The sequence below is a fragment of the Bufo bufo genome, chromosome 1, assembly GCF_905171765.1.
Source record: "Bufo bufo chromosome 1, aBufBuf1.1, whole genome shotgun sequence".
NCBI classification, from domain to species: Eukaryota; Metazoa; Chordata; class Amphibia; order Anura; family Bufonidae; genus Bufo; species Bufo bufo.
In genome coordinates, this window is record NC_053389.1 from 21,019,627 (window position 1) to 21,036,928 (window position 17,302).

Sequence of the window (17,302 nt, forward strand, 5' to 3'; positions counted from 1 at the left end):
CCTTCCTGCGACTGCCGCTAAAGGATGGACACCTTAGGGCCACAGGGTCCAATAAAAACCCTTTCTGATGATGGGGAAAGAGAGAGAGAGAGAAATAAAAAATAAAAAATAAAGAAAGAGAGATGTGTGTCCTCCTGAGACCTTACATTGTCATTTACCAATTTTCAGATCAATTTGAGCACTTTTAATTCAAGTCCAATTTATTTGCACCTGGATCAAATTTCCTGACCCAAAATGAATAACTCTCATCTCTAGCTTATAGTGATCTGACAACCCTGGAAAGAGTTGAGGAGCTCTCTGTAATGACAGCCCACCCGTTGTACCCCTCTTCCACTTTACATTAAATCTAGTTGCAGTGAAATTTTAAGGCCCATAATGGACTCTGATTTCATTGTGGCTTTGTTCACAAAGCCACAACAATTTTACGATTTTACTTAAATATGTTTGTCATTTGCATTCTACATGTCTCTCAATGTTCTTCAACTTTGTTTAAATGGACGGATAGAGAAAAGGCCGACTAGTTAGCGCTCAGCGTGTTACATTCATGCATTATCTTTTTTGTTTATTTATTGTAAGTTTTTGCTCGGTCGCCCTGCAATTAAACATGGATGAATACATGGGCAATGGTATTGTGACTGCACGGACTGAAAGTGCGGAAATAAAATAATTTGGAAAAAAATATCAGCCTGTAAGTGTAACCTCATTGCACAAGAGAACACAAGGGAAATGAAGCAAGAGCAAACCAAAAAGCAGATGTATTCAACCGAGCTTTATATAACCACAGACTTACAGCTAATAAAACTCAAGTAAGTATGTGCTCCATTCTTCTATATATCTGTATCTATCTATCTGCTCAAATGCTATCTATCTATCTATCTATCTATCTATCTATCTATCTATCTATTATCTATCTATTATCTATCTATCTATCTATCTATTATCTATCTAATCATATATCTATATGTCGGTATCTATCAATTTATCTATCTACAAATGATGTCATCACTACTCATCCTTTGTCTTTGGATCGACTTGTAGAATTTTGCCTTCTACTCCCAGAGGGATTGCGCCTAACAATATTACTGACTGTGCTGGTGTTATTTTTTCTTTTTGATTATCTATCTATCTATCTATCTATTATCTATCTATCTATCTATTATCTATCTATCTATCTATTATCTATCTATCTATCTATCTATTATCTATCTATTATCTATCTATCTATTATCTATCTATCTATCTATCTATCTATTATCTATCTATCTATCTCATATCTATCTATCTATCTATCTATTATCTATCTATCTATCTATCTATCTATTATCTATTATCTATTATCTATCTATCTATTATCTATTATCTATCTATCTATTATCTATTATCTATTATCTATCTATTATCTATCTATCTATCTATCTATCTATCTATTATCTATTATCTATTATCTATCTATTATCTATCTATTATCTATCTATCTATCTATCTATCTATCTATCTATCTATTATCTATCTATCTATTATCTATCTATCTATTATCTATCTATCTATCTATCTATCTATCTATTATCTATCTATTATATATCTCCTATCTATCTATTATCTATCTATCTATCTATCTATCTATCTATCTATCTCATATCTATCTATCTATCTATCTATCTATCTATCTATCTATCTATCTCATATCTATCTATTATCTATCTATTATCTATCTATCTATCTATCTATCTATCTATCTATCTATCTATCTATCTATCTTTCATCTTTATATGTTGTATACTTGCTTTTTATTATATTTATGTATTTCTTGTAACATTTTAGTCACTTGTTATGATGCCTGTGACTTGTATGCATTGTTTTCCCCCCTATTTCAGATAACGGATTTCCTCACTTGATCATTCCTGCAGCTGACCCTCAGAGTTCCCCCATAAGACTGGTATCATGAGAGAGAACTGCGCACTTCTAGTTTCTCTTATTTTGCAAGGTAATGGGATTTTTTTTATCTGTCTCAATGTCAGATTCAAGCAAGTTGACTGCATCAAGATTCAATGAATTAATTGATTAACAAGTATATATCAGTGGTGACCAAAATCCATGCACGGACCTCCTGCTGTAGTAATGCTGTCTATTAAATTACTAGAGCACAGTCCAGAAAACAGTTTACTCAGGGTCTGTATGTTCACTTATTAAGGGGGATGTCAGCTTCCCTTTTTGTTATAGGGGTCCCCTAATGGTAGTCTGATTAATGAGTATCCCGCTGCTGTAATCCATTGGGGAACCTAGCAGTGAGTGTCCAATTCCACCACAGAGGAAATGCAGCTTTATATTATGGCCATTGAAATTAACGGAATGTCACTTTGTTTTTATTGTAGATTTTAAATTTATGTCTCAAGCACATCTCCGGACACTTAAGTGCATGTTAACCCCTTAGTGACGTAACTAGCATTTTCTTGCCCCTCTGCGTTCCATCTACTTATCTAGTTTTGCTGTACGAGACCTTGAATTTTTCTGGACACGGGATTTGGGGGAGGGGGGGCCTGTTGGGAGATTAAAAAAAAATAATGTAAATCTATTTTAGTACTGCGTTCGAACTTTACTGCCCTTTACAGGAGCCTAGTTTGCCCTGGTTTGTCTTGTCAATCATTTACGAAGACAGTCAGTGATAGAAAATGTCTGTTCTGGTCCGACGAAAACCTTTCCCATCTGTAATAAATATATTAGATTATTCCTTTCTACTGACAGTAGATATAGGTTTTACTGCATAGTGTAATGGGTATCGTTAGAGAAGAGCTCCGCTTGTGTTATGATCCAGTATGGGCAGAATGTTTGATGCGACGTATTAGATAATGCGGTCCGGACGCTGCTGACTCTGTCCAAGCACTGTCTCTTAGTCTACAACCTTCTGCAGAAATTCAATGCTTCTTTCCCTCAGAAGTTAGTTCCTACTGAAGTTGCTTTTCTGGCAGATTTCACTCACACGGAGGTGGTGTTTCCTTGAGAAGAAGTCTTTTCCTCTCTCCTGCTTTAACATAAATGTCTCTTGGCTTTCTTGCTAGCAACGCTCAACTAGCCAGTGGAGTAGAGGGCCACCCTACGACAGCCAACTATTACTATTTGTTACCCATACTTAGCCTTTTAGAATACATAGTTCATAGATCATAAATGGTACCATAGTAAACATTTAACCGCTTTAGAATTTAACCATAATATTATAGCATTAAAGGGGTTGTCCGAGTTATGGAAAAAAAAATATATAGCACTGTAAATCTGATGGTCAGTGATATATAACTGAGCTAAGCAAGTTTTAGGCAAAAAAAAAATCTACTTCCTCATTTCCCTGGTTCTCTTCTGGCCCTGTGTTTACATGCAATGAAAACAATCTCTGCCCCTCCCCCTGCACTGCAAAGGGAGTGGATACAAGAGCTGCCCTGAGTGACATGTCTGCCTGCTGGGAGACTCTGCAGCATGTTGTATGTGTAGGACTACAAGTCCCAGCTGTATAATGACACTGCTAAGGGAGTGGATACAAGAGCTGCCCTGAGTGACATGTCTGCCTGCTGGGAGACTCTGCAGCATGTTGTATGTGTAGAACTACAAGTTCCACCTGTATAATGACACTGCTAAGGGACTGGATACAAGAGCTGCCCTGAGTTACATGTCTGCCTGCTGGGAGACTCTGCAGCATGTTGTATGTGTAGGACTACAAGTCCCAGCTGTATAATGACACTACTAAGGGAGTGGATACAAGAGCTGCCCTGAGTGACATGTCTGCCTGCTGTGAGACTCAGCAGCATGTCGTATGTGTAGGACTACAAGTCCCAGCTGTATAATGACACTGCTAAGGGAGTGGATACAAGAGCTGCCCTGAGTGACATGTCTGCCTGCTGGGAGACTCAGCAGAATGTTGTATGTGTAGGACTACAAGTCCTATCTGTATAATGACACTGCTGATACACACAGGATCTTCCCCCTACCTGTTATGCAATGCTCTGCAGAACTTCTCTTTCAGCTCCTGTGCCTAGCATTTGTCTCCTGACTGCCTGTAGCTACACAGTGAACACTTCAGCCCTGAGTCTGTGCAGCTGAAGGGGTTCAGAATCCTGAGAGAGAGCAATAAGCAGCAGCCGGCAGTGCAGGGGGGCGTGGCCAGCACAGTTAGATCTCTCAGGCTTGTGCACAAAGAGTACCAGAGCAGGGAGACAAGCTGACATCACAGCCACTGGAGATAAAGTGAGTTAATTGGAAAGCTGTTACATTTGCTTAGTTAGAAACATAGAAACTTAACACATCAATCTCCTGCAACCTGAAAGACAAACAGAAAGCCTATGCACCCAGGACAGTTTTATGCAGTTTTAAGCAAATGCATATCAAAAGTGCAAATAAAAATGGCAGGAGTAACTGAGGCTGATGGTCTCTCATGCATGATGACATGGGGGTGGAGATCTAACAGTAAAGGTACAGTCCATGACTGTACAAAATCAAAAACTGGAACACATGGGCATAGTTCTTAAGAATGTTCTTGGATAAGGCACAGGGGACCTAAGTCCATGAGGACCTACTGTAAATTTTTCAGCAAACATCTCAGAGGGCTTAATACACGAAAGGCTCTATCTGGGCACAAAGAGGGTCATTTATTAAAAGCAGCGTTTTAGACGCTAGTCTTAATATCCACTAAAGATGGTGGTGGATCTGCCAGAGTAATGAAGAGGCGCTGGCCTCTACATAATTTCAGCGGATCCACTGCCACTTCTAAGTGTAAGAATGCTTCCTAGCTGTCTTACATTTAGACCATTTTCTAAGCCTAAACTAGGCATAGAAGATGTTAAATGAGACGGTGCATCCCCTTTCCAGACCACACCACATCCACTATTTTAGACCTGTTTTTGTCACAGATCGTGGCGCAAAGAAACTTTGCACCTATTATAGGCGTATTTCTGGTTAGTAAAAGAACCCCAAAGTTCTTGAATGTTGTAAAAACACAGTCCCAGAGGGCTCTAGGATATAGAAAAAATCTCTCCAGGCAGAGGCGGTTAAATGTTGCAAAATTAAGGTGGCAGTTTTAAGGAAGGGAATGTGCAAAGGGCACAACTTGGATAGGGAAACATGAGGTAGAGTCCTTTAGGTAGTCCATAGAGGGGAGGATTTTGGTGTTCAACATACAACAAAACAGGGAAAATCCCTCACCCTTAAAGGGGTAACCCAGCAATACCCTTATTTTCACGCAGTCAGCCCCCCGGAGGCTAGCATCGGAGCATCTCATGCTCCGATGCGCTCCCTTGCCCTAGCGTAGATCGCGCAGGGCACAAGCTCTTTTGTTTATCCTAACACACTGCCGGGCGGAAGCTTCCGCCCCACAGAGTGTTCGGTGACGTCATAGGCACTGATGGGCCGGCCTTAGCGCAGCCCTAGCCGTTTTACAGGCTAGGGCAGCGCTAAAGCCCGCCCATCAGTGCCAGTGACATCACCGGGCTCCCTGGCAGCCCCATGAAGAGCACCGGTACGTCACTGGAACTCCTCAAAATGTCTTTGCCCTGCGTGTTTTAGCGCAGGGCAAAGGAGAGCATCGGAGCATGAACTGCTCCAATGCTCAAGTTAGTGGGTCTGCCGGGGTGGAAATGGGGATGTGTCCGGGTTCAGCTCTGAACCCGGACAACCCCTTTAAGCTCCAGGTTCCAATTTTTCTTTACTTTTTAATGTTTAGGGCTGGGTGATGTCTCAAGCCTCTAGATCCTTGGGAAACGCCTTAGATACAGGGTCTGCAATGGTGGATTCAGTGGTGACAGCTGTTCTGGATGGCGACAAGTCAGCTGCAGAGAGTTGGCGCTCCATAGTGGTTAAAATGGGCAGTAGCTCAAGCTAGACAGGAGCGAACTTGTCCTTATAACTAGTGTTGAGTAAATCAAAGTATCCGAAGTGGAGTTTGATCCAAATTTCCTCATGCTTTGTTGTAACGAATAATTTTTCCCTTAAATGGCGGTAAAAATTAAAAAAGATCATACTCACCTCATCTATTTCACCACCCCAGCTATCTTGCTTGAAGATCCAGCGCAAAATCTTGTGTGCGGTGAAATATGATGTCACCATGATAACCAGCATGATGACGTCATCACGCACGGCGCAAGAAGGAGGAGACAAGGGTACTGGCTCAGAAGGAGGAGGGATAACGGTCACTGTATGAGTTATGGTGACTGCTGATATAGAGCCACACCTCTGCTTTGGCTCTCTGAATGTTGTAAAAACACAGTCGCAGAGGGCTCTAGGATATAGAAAATTGTCTCTGGGCACAGGCACTTAAACGTTACAAAATTTGGGTGGCAGTTTTAACCGGAGAATGAAGGGAATGTGCAATGGGCACAACTTGGATAGGGAAACATGAGGTAGAATCTTTTAGGGAGTCCATAAAGGGGAGGCTTTTGGTATCCAACATACAACAAGGCAAGGCCCTCAACCTGAAGTCCCAGGCTCCAATTTTTCTTTTGTTTTTATTGTTTAGGACAGTGATGACAGCTGTTCTGGATGGCAGAAAGTCAGCTGCAGAGAGCTGGCACTGCAAAGTGATTGGAATGGGCAATAGCTCAAGCTAGACAGGAGTGGACCTGTTCTCATCAGTTTCAATGGAATCAGTGCAGGAGGGGACAAGGGTAACGGCTTAGAAGGCAGAGGGATACCGGTGACTGCAGGAGTTATGGTGACTGCTGATACGGAGCCCCACTACACCTCTGCTTTTTGAGCCTCTGGGGTATTCTGAGGAAAAATGTAAGATGAGCCCAGCCCAGCGGTGACTGAGGCAGTATTCCTCGTTCCCATGGTGGTTTTCGGAGTATAAGGCTCCTCTGGAGACTCTATCCTGATGATCTGGGGTTCAGGGGGGCTGTGAAATTCTGCCTGCACCAAACTACCTGTGTGGTCTCTTTATTGGAGTGTATTCCACCTCTGTCACCCGGTGAAGGTTGTGCATATGCTCCGGCAGATAGCTCCTTTAGATGGAGCAAAGGCAGACAGAGAGTTTCACAGCAGTATGGTAATCACAAAAGAACCTATAACCTCTCTCTACGGAGAAGAACAGGACTGTGCCCCTGCGGAGCTCCAACTCTGGGTCTCTGTCCCAAAGGTACTCTTGCAAGTCGAGCACCCTCTGCTGCATTCTAGTTTTCTCCTTCACTGCGTCATCCATCCAAACATTCACCAGGGCTTCAAGTCAGCAGCCCTGGCCTCTAGGAATGAAATCACAAAACATTGATGTTAGTTGAATGGGTGGTGGGGTGCAAGGCAGGAGAGCAGAGGGGCTTGATCAGATGTGGAGACCAATGACCAGGTCGGCATGGTTATAGTCAAAGAAAGTATCTGTTTTACTGAATAGATGATGGGTGTTACAGTGCAAATACAAGCAGTAGAAACAATTCTGAACTATGTCACAGACTATGCTTATCCGAAAGGCTATGTATAGGGAATGGCTATGATGGTCCTCCCTGAGTCTCTTTCTATAGGTACATGCAATCTTTTAAATGACCAAAAGCAAGCAATCACTCTTAATATTTCTCTGCAATGCCCAACTACGAAGTGCAGTTCTAGCTCGGATGGCCAGTTTGTCTGAGTAGTGTGGTAGGACAGAAGCAATTAACCCTAACCATGTGCATTAAACTCTAAAGCCATAAGTGTTTACCTTTACTGACTATGTCCAAGCATTGCCCCTTGGACGGTCATCAACCTTCTGCAAAAATGTAATTCTTCTTTCCCTCAGAGGTTAGCGCCCAATAAAGTTGCTTTCTGGAAGCTTTCACTCATACAGGGATAGTGAGTTCCTTAAAAGAATTCCTTTCCTCTTTCGTGCTTTATCATACATGTCTTGTCTCTTGGCTCGCTTGCAGGCAACTCTCAACTAATCAGGGGAGAATGGGGCCAGTCCATTACCTGGTAACTATTACAAAGTGCTGCAACTGTTTCTCACCCATGGATAGCCTTTTGGAATATAGCGTGCATAGAGCATAGTTAGCATCACAGTAAACATTTTAACAGCTTTAGAAGTATACCATAATATTATAGGATTAACCCTTCAGCAGTGAACCAATAAGTCAAAGCAATTGCAACAGCAAACAAGTAGAGACTCCTTCAAGATGTAGAAGCCTGTCCTTAAATTGTATCTAACACACTGGGCAGATTTGGAAGATTTATGTACCAATTGAATAAGAAGAAACTAAGGGTAGGCCAAAGTTTCATCCAAATCTCTTTTAAATTGAATAGTTTTGGATTCTGCATACAGTATTTGTGACATTTCAAGAAATAGCAAAGAGTTTCCCTTTACATCTTGGTTATTAGATTTTTTGTAGCTTTTTAAGGTCTCATAAATTAAAACCGTCAGCTCTATCATATTCTGTAGTGCTGAAGGGTCAACGGAAGCAATACATGTGATGTCCTACATGTTCAGTAGATATGGACTATAATGTATTTTTACGTGTTTCAAACAGTGTGTTCCGGTCAACAACAACAGGAATTTAATTTCCCTGACAATATCCAGGCATTACTTGGCTCTTGTGTCGAGATCCCTTGTTCCAGGACATCGTCTCCTACAGAAGCCCAGAACATCAAAGTGGTCTGGCATGTGAAACCAGCTCCACTAGGAGAGAGGATCATTTATAGTACCGATGTGTCACAGATATCCCCAAATTACAGAAAACGCGCTGAACTCGTTAGACGCACAACAGTGAATTGTACCCTTCGAATTCACAATGTGGAAAGGCAAGACCAGCGCTCTTATTATCCCCAAGAAAGGAAAGTATCCTTTCTTAAATCTGTTTCTAAGTATGTTCAACTAGAAGTCACAGGTAACTTACCGTCCAACTTCCTTCCTCTATTTGCCCTCCCTCCAATGCTCTTAAACCTTTTCGCTTTGTCATTGATTCTTTTTGTACACTCTTTAGGGAGATATTCCAGACTAAAATATTAATGGCCAGATTGGAGGGGTTCCCACTTCCGACAACACAATCAATCAGCCGTTTGAAAAGGCCACAGCCCTCTGATTTGCCCATGGTATACCAAGCACAGTGCCGTACATTGTATAGTGGCCGTGCTTGGTATTGGGGCTTGATTCCTATCACTTTAATGGGAGCGACCCCTTTCAAACAGCTGATCAGTGGGGATGCTGAGAGTGGGAGCCCCACCAATCTGAGAATGTTAGCAGCAGTCTAATGGTAGCAATGTAACAATAGTAAATGTTAAATATTAGGCTAGTTTTGCACTTTTATTTATCGGATCTGGCAGGCTATTCCGGAGAATAGCCTGATGGAGTTTACCACATGCAGTTCGATTCTCTACCAGACTCCATTGACTATAATGGGATCCGGGAGGTATCCGTTTAGTTTTTGGCATGAGTGCCATGTTTCTGCCAGACCAAAAACGATGCAAATTTTTTTTTAGGGGGCGGAGCCTGCGCCTGCAGTGGATGGCTGTGTGAGTGTTCAGCTCTGTGTGAGAAATTGCCCTAACAGCTTGGAAATTCAGCTTTAAGAAGTCACTATGGTGAAGATTGGGGGATACAAACCGAGTGATGGTCCCGATCCACAAAAATCCACGGTGAGCAAAGGAGAAATGGACAAATTTATTAAAAAAGCTGCCTCCTCTTATGTGGCTACAGAGAGCAAGATGGCGCCGGTCTCCCCACGCTTGAGCAGCCGCTCACACAAAGAACAGCCTGAGGCCGCAGCAGAAGGAGATGAGGAAACAAACACACTTCCTCTATCCAGGGCTTACTTTAAAGACACGCTTATGTCCTCTCTGTCAGCAGCCCTTGATCCCATAAGTTCCGACCTATCCACTATCAAACAAGATGTTAAACATATAGGACGGAGGGTAGAGGTTCTAGAGGACTCTCACGCCGCTATTATAAAGCACCAACAAGCGGTCTCCCAACAGCGTCTCTATTCAATCGAACCTAAATGCCTTATACTGTGCCCTGGAAGATCAAGAAAATCGCGGCAGACTAAACAACCTGCGCTTCCGCGGTATACCGGAATCGGTTGCTATGGGTAATATCCCACATACACTAACGCAAATCTGCCTATCTCTCCTGTGCCCTGACTCTGCACACGATGTGATACTAGAGAGGGCACATAGAGCATTAAGACCTAAACCGGCCACAAATGCCCCTCCAAGGGATATAATTTGCAAGTTTCTTGCCTTCCCAGTTAAGGAGGCCATCCTCACTAAAGCGCGACAGTCTGGAGAGATTACCTGGGATGGATATACCATCTCTATCTTCTAGGATCTGGCCCAAACCACTCTTCAAAAAAGAAGATCCCTGAAACCTCTCACCGACTGGTTCAGATCCCACAGCGTTCTATACAGATAGACCTTCCCCTTTGGCATATCCTTCTTTTATGAGGGTTCCTGTCACGGCTGAGGATGGGGAAAATCCTCAGCCGTGCGATGCCTGATGATGTTATGGCTTCGCGGCGAGGACAACAGGATTAGGGAGCAGGTCACCTCCTAAAGCGTCCCTAACCTGACCCTAACTCCTAGCTGCATGGGCCGACCTTTAAGGTAGGAGGACCCATGCTCCGGAACCTCGGATCCCTAACTCACCCTCCGACCGGTCCCTGGACTAGGAGTCAGGGTAAGACGGCCTGTTCCTACTGGACACGGAGGAACAGGGGTCTCACTGGCCAAGCTGCAGGGAAAAGGGGAACACAAACAGACTTACAGATATGGCAGGTGAACTAAGTAGTTCCACCTACCTGCCACAGCCTTGCTGACTGGATCCCTGTGCACACAGGAATCCAGATCCATAAGCTGCACCAAACAACAAAGGAAAATCCCAACTGAACATCACAGAGACATCACACATAAACATGACATAAAGTAAATGTGACATAATATTTATGACCACAAGGGTGGCTCTCACTGTCAGGTAGAATACAACAGGAGGCTGCTCCAGCTAAGCATGGCTGAAGCAACCTCCAGACCTGGGCTAACAGTGAGGCTTTATAGGGCCAAGAAGCCACACCCAACAGTCGGACACACCCAGTGACTCACACACACACTGGGAAGGGAGTTAACCCTTCCAGCACCAGGGAAGGGAAACACAAATTAAAAGGGAAAGTGTCCAACTCACTAACACACTGTGGCTGTTGCCGCAGGCAACGACATGGGTGGCAACCATGTCCTGGGAGTCAGCCCGAAGGCCGAGACACTGCCACCACATGTACACAATACAACCAAACGTTGCCACGGGCAACCACAGTGAAGGGAAGATGTCAGTGCACACCAAACATAAAACAGAATGCACACAGACATACAAAAGTGCCTACATACTCGCACACAACTCCAAGGAAACCGCACATATAGCTGTTGTCCGTGGCAACCGCACTTGAGGCAAACAACATTATGCCTCCAGCTGCGGTTGACACTACAACCCAAACCGCGGGCAACTGTATGCGGCTCCCAAGGAGTCATGGCCATAAACATGGTCGTGACAGTCCCAGGATGGCTGTTTCATCTTTCACAGACCAGGATCAAGTATGCGACCATCTGAACATCAGCCCACTAAACATCCAGAATTGGGACATAGTACAAGACCTTTCTTCCCTCCCGATTTTACCTGCTGCAGATCATTGGGAGAAACAACGCACCCCTAGAGCGGGCAAGCAAAGAAGAGATGTTTCCTTAACTACACTGAGACGTCTGCCTATGGGAGATTAAGTATCTGTGGACTATAGGTTTATATGGGCCACTTATCCATACTCACTGTTCTCCTCAGCTCCTCCATTCCTTCTTTCCCTTCTCCTTGCTAATCCTCGAGTCCTCTCTCGATTTAACCTTCCTTCCTCAGTCAATCCTATATACTCCCCCCTTTCGATTATTTCTCAATTGTTTTTCGATTACTTTAAGATTTGATTATTTTCCAATTCAATTTTATGTTTGACGATAACTATATATCAGGGCGATAATCCTGATTTCCACTACCCCCATGGTCAATATTGTATAAGTAAGCGCATGCGCGCATTTGTTAATGTTTGTTATGTTACTATGGTATTTCGTCAATACCCCACTTGTTACTATTTTTATTTTGTGGACCTGCTATTCCATTCTATGTCTAAATGAATCTTCACAGAGATTTCTGAACCAGCCCTACCGGCCGAAAGGGAAGCCACTTATGCGGGATCAGATCAGGATCTCTTTGAACCGAAATGATGACCAATCTTAAGATCGAATCATATAATGTAAAAGGCTTTAATTCGCCTTCTAAAAGATGTCAAATACTATCCTTTATGAAAAAAAAAAACTGACTTCAATTCTGTTCTTACAAGAAACCCATTTTAAGATATCCCGATCTGTCTCACTCCAACTTTCCTATATGGTTCCATTGCGGCTCCAATTCTTCTGCCTCTAGAGGGATCAGCATCGGTTTTAGCAGAAACATACCCTTCCAATATTGTTCCCATCTACAGGATGTTGAAGGCAGATATTTATTACTCAAAGGTTATATTGACAAGTGTATGTACACCTTGGTTAATATATACAGGGAGTGCAGAATTATTAGGCAAGTTGTATTTTTGAGGATTAATTTTATTATTGAACAACAACCATGTTCTCAATGAACCCAAAAAACTCATTAATATCAAAGCTGAATATTTTTGGAAGTAGTTTTTAGTTTGTTTTTAGTTTTAGCTATTTTAGGGGGATATCTGTGTGTGCAGGTGACTATTACTGTGCATAATTATTAGGCAACTTAACAAAAAACAAATATATACCCATTTCAATTATTTATTTTTACCAGTGAAACCAATATAACATCTCAACATTCACAAATATACATTTCTGACATTCAAAAACAAAACAAAAACAAATCAGTGACCAATATAGCCACCTTTCTTTGCAAGGACACTCAAAAGCCTGCCATCCATGGATTCTGTCAGTGTTTTGATCTGTTCACCATCAACATTGCGTGCAGCAGCAACCACAGCCTCCCAGACACTGTTCAGAGAGGTGTACTGTTTTCCCTCCTTGTAAATCTCACATTTGATGATGGACCACAGGTTCTCAATGGGGTTCAGATTAGGTGAACAAGGAGGCCATGTCATTAGATTTTTTTCTTTTATACCCTTTCTTGCCAGCCACGCTGTGGAGTACTTGGACGCTTGTGATGGAGCATTGTCCTGCATGAAAATCATATTTTTCTTGAAGGATGCAGACTTCTTCCTGTACCACTGCTTGAGGAAGGTGTCTTCCAGAAACTGGCAGTAGGACTGGGAGTTGAGCTTGACTCCATCCTCAACCCGAAAAGGCCCCACAAGCTCATCTTTGATGATACCAGCCCAAACCAGTACTCCACCTCCACCTTGCTGGCGTCTGAGTCGGACTGGAGCTCTCTGCCCTTTACCAATCCAGCCACGGGCCCATCCATCTGGCCCATCAAGACTCACTCTCATTTCATCAGTCCATAAAACCTTAGAAAAATCAGTCTTGAGATATTTCTTGGCCCAGTCTTGACGTTTCAGCTTGTGTGTCTTGTTCAGTGGTGGTCGTCTTTCAGCCTTTCTTACCTTGGCCATGTCTCTGAGTATTGCACACCTTGTGCTTTTGGCCACTCCAGTGATGTTGCAGCTCTGAAATATGGCCAAACTGGTGGCAAGTGGCATCTTGGCAGCTGCACGCTTGACTTTTCTCAGTTCATGGGCAGTTATTTTGCGCCTTGGTTTTTCCACACGCTTCTTGCGACCCTGTTGACAATTTTGAATGAAACGCTTGATTGTTCGATGATCACACTTCAGAAGCTTTGCAATTTTAAGAGTGCTGCATCCCTCTGCAAGATATCTCACTATTTTTGACTTTTCTGAGCCTGTCAAGTCCTTCTTTTGACCCATTTTGCCAAAGGAAAGGAAGTTGCCTAATAATTATGCACACCTGATATAGGGTGTTGATGTCATTAGACCACACCCCTTCTTATTACAGAGATGCACATCACCTAATATGCTTAATTGGTAGTAGGCTTTTGAGCCTATACAGCTTGGAGTAAGACAACATGCATAAAGAGGATGATGTGGTCAAAATACTCATTTGCCTAATAATTCTGCACTCCCTGTATGCCCCAAATGTCGACCAGGCCACATGTTATCTTAGTTCCGTCTATAGATTCTTCTACTAGTAAATCTGCTCTATCCAAACGAGCACTCCGCACAATTAATAATTCACTAACGGAACTACACTTGGTTGACATTTGGAGAATATTAAATCCATCAGTAAAGGATTATACTTTTTATTCGAACTTACATGGCTCTTATCAAAGACTTGATTACTTATTAGTGTCTAAGGAGCATATTCAAATATGTAAAGACCCCTGCATTGACTCTATCCACATGTCCGACCATGCCCCTATATTCATCTCAATTTCCCCTACAACACCCCCGCCCAGAACATTTAGATGGAGACTCAATGAGCAACTCCTTTCCAACCCAAATTATATCTCCAAGCTAAAAAACGTCCTAGAAGACTTCTTCACTCTGAATGCCCTCCCAGAAACCTCCCCCAACTTGCTTTGGGATACTCATAAAGCCTTTATGTGAGGACAACTCATCAGTCTAGGCTCGTATGCAAAAAAGTTGAGATCGGCCCAAATAGATACCTTACTTCTTCATATTAAAAAATTAGAGACCCAACATAAACAAACCCTCTCGGACACACAATTAATGGAACTTACCAGACTTCGATCCGAACTAAAAAACCTTTTAAACAATACCTCAGCCAAACATTTTCTCAACTCCCAATTTATGTTTTTTGCCCATGGAGACAAAGCATCGAGATTTATGATGAACAGGATAAAACAAAGGAGATCTCATACCCATATATGTAAATTGCATACCAAGGGAGGAGAGACTGTTACCAAGACTAAGGACATAGCCTCCCAGTTTTGAGACTTCTACCACACTTTATATAACATCCATAATAGTACTCCCCATACAGAGACACCCTCTCATCTAGAAATAACCCAAAAATTTCTCCAATCCCTATCTCTCCCAAACTTGAACCATTCTCAAAAGATCTCCCTAGAATCCCCTTTTACACTTAAGAAAGTGAAAGAAGCCATAAAACAGCTCCCCAAAAACAAAGCCCCCGGCCATATACTACCGTACCTTCACTGATATCCTCGCTCCCCTCTACTTTTGCTCTTTAACCAATCCCTGAAGGGAACTCATATAACCCAAGATATGACCAAAGCACATATCACAATTATACCCAAAACAGATAAAGATCCCGCTTATTGTGAAAATTATCGCCCCATTTGACTACTAAATCTGGACCTAAAACTAATGGCTAAAATCCTCGCTAACCGCTTATCCCCGTTACTCCCCTATCTAGTACATAATGACCAAACAGGCTTTGTATGTGGTAGGGAAGGTAAAGATAATTCAACAAGAATTATAAATGCCATCTTCTATGCTAAAAATAAATCTTGCCCATTAGTCCTTGTCAGCACCGATGCCGAAAAAGCATTTGACAGAGTCAACTGGGACTTTATGCGTCTCGTCATGATGAAATTTGGGCTTCCTGACCCCTTTATACAGGCGGTCTTCTCAATGTACCTTAATGCCTCGGCATCGGTGGTGGTAAATGACACATTCTCCCCTCCTTTTCCCATCAAAAATGGCACTCGCCAAGGTTGCCCATTATTCCCGCTGATTTTTGTTCTGATCATGGAGCCCCTTTTACAAGCCATTCGCCAAGACCCTTTGATCGAAGGCATTAATTTAGGAGGCCACAAACATAAAGCTGCTGCTTTTGCTGATGATCTTTTACTTATTACTACCAACCCCTCCATCTCTTTACCCCGTATCTATGATCATTTAGAAAAGTTTAGCCCCCTATCTAACTTTAAAATTAACATGAAAAAATCCCACGTCCTAGCTATAGGTTTGCCACCAAATACCAGATATAAACTTGCTTCAACCTCGCCCTTTAATTGGGACTCACCCACCATCACTTATTTGGGAGTCAAAATTGGCCCGGATCTCTCCAATTTGTTCAATCTCAATTATATCCCTCTACTACAATCCATGCAATCCCAAATTGACAATTTGTATTTTCCAACAATTTCTTGGTTTGGCCGAAAAAAACTCTTCACCTCCCTGGTCTTGCCAAGATTAAACTACTTACAACAGGTCCTGCCCCTCCCTGTCCCTAACTCATACTTTCAGTCTATTAACAGGAATGTCCGTAACTACATTTGGAACAAGAAAAAAGCTTGTATTAGCTTCCATATCCTACAGAGACCCAAATCCTCAGGCGGTATTAACTTACCTGACCCAGAGACCTATAATTTGGCCAGCCTGATGTCTAGAGTCGTAGACTGGTTTAGGGAAACTCCATCCAAATCTTGGGTTGGTATGGAGTCCTCTTTATTCCTCTCATCGTTTAGAGTTCTTCTAATTCAACCTAAAAAATCCCTCCCACACCATATTCAACATAATCTAAATATTAGGGCCACCCTAGAAGCTAGGAATAAGTTTCAAAAATCGTCCTTAGCAGTTCCCCTACCCTCCCCCCTTATCCAGGTGAGAGAACTTCTGAATTTGGCTCCGCCAGAATTGGCACAAAGCCTCCCACCCTTGTTCAGACACTCCACACTACCAGTGATCTCCCTTTTTGATGAAGATGGTAAACTGAAGGATTGACAGAGTATCCAAAGCCTTTTTACCACTGTCACTCCATCCATATTTTTCATAGCTTTCCTCCGGTCCTTTATCTCTAAAAATGTCCAATATAGCGATATGCTCAGACCTTTAACATGGTTCGAAAGCCTTATTTGTACAACCCCCCCCCCCCCCCCCCGAAAACTTATCTCCCTCATTTACAGGAAACTCATGTCTCCTGTTAACATGCCTAAACCTTCCTTTATCGGATCTTGGGAGAAGGACCTGGGTATGCCACTTAATGTAGAGGATCAATACAGCCTCTTTATTGAACCCCATTCTTCTTCCAGGTGCGTCAGAATCCAAGAAAACGGATATAAAATCTTTACTAGATGGTATAAAACCCCAGAAGTAACATGCCGTTTCTCATCCTCGGATTCTGACGTATGCTGGAGATGTGAATCTGGAAAAGGGACGTTCTATCACATATGGTGGACTTGCCCTGTAATTATGTTATGGTGGTCCAAAATATTTGAACACTGCAACTTAATTTGCAAAACATCTTTCTCCCCTTGTCCCAAATTTGCTCTCCTGGGACTACACTCACATTTAATCAGTTCCTTGCCACTAAAACTGTTAAAAAAAAATTGGATGGCAGCTTGCTTATTGATACCCAGATA

The 17,302-nt window shown here is 42.5% G+C and overlaps 1 protein-coding gene across 2 annotated transcripts in view; it reads left to right on the top strand.

Annotated features, from left to right (window-relative positions):
* The first annotated feature begins 736 nt into the window (after positions 1-736).
* LOC120992226 (B-cell receptor CD22-like) overlaps positions 737-17,302 on the top strand; it is a 61,550-nt gene continuing 44,984 nt past the window's right edge. The window contains exons 1-3 of one of the 2 annotated variants that reach the window (XM_040421075.1): positions 737-806; positions 1,875-1,984; positions 8,466-8,822. In XM_040421075.1, coding sequence (XP_040277009.1) covers positions 1,942-1,984; positions 8,466-8,822 — 400 coding nt within the window. In that variant the 5' untranslated portion in view covers positions 737-806; positions 1,875-1,941. The remainder of the gene's footprint in view (positions 807-1,874; positions 1,985-8,465; positions 8,823-17,302) is intronic. The other variant, XM_040421082.1, reaches the window with a different exon arrangement.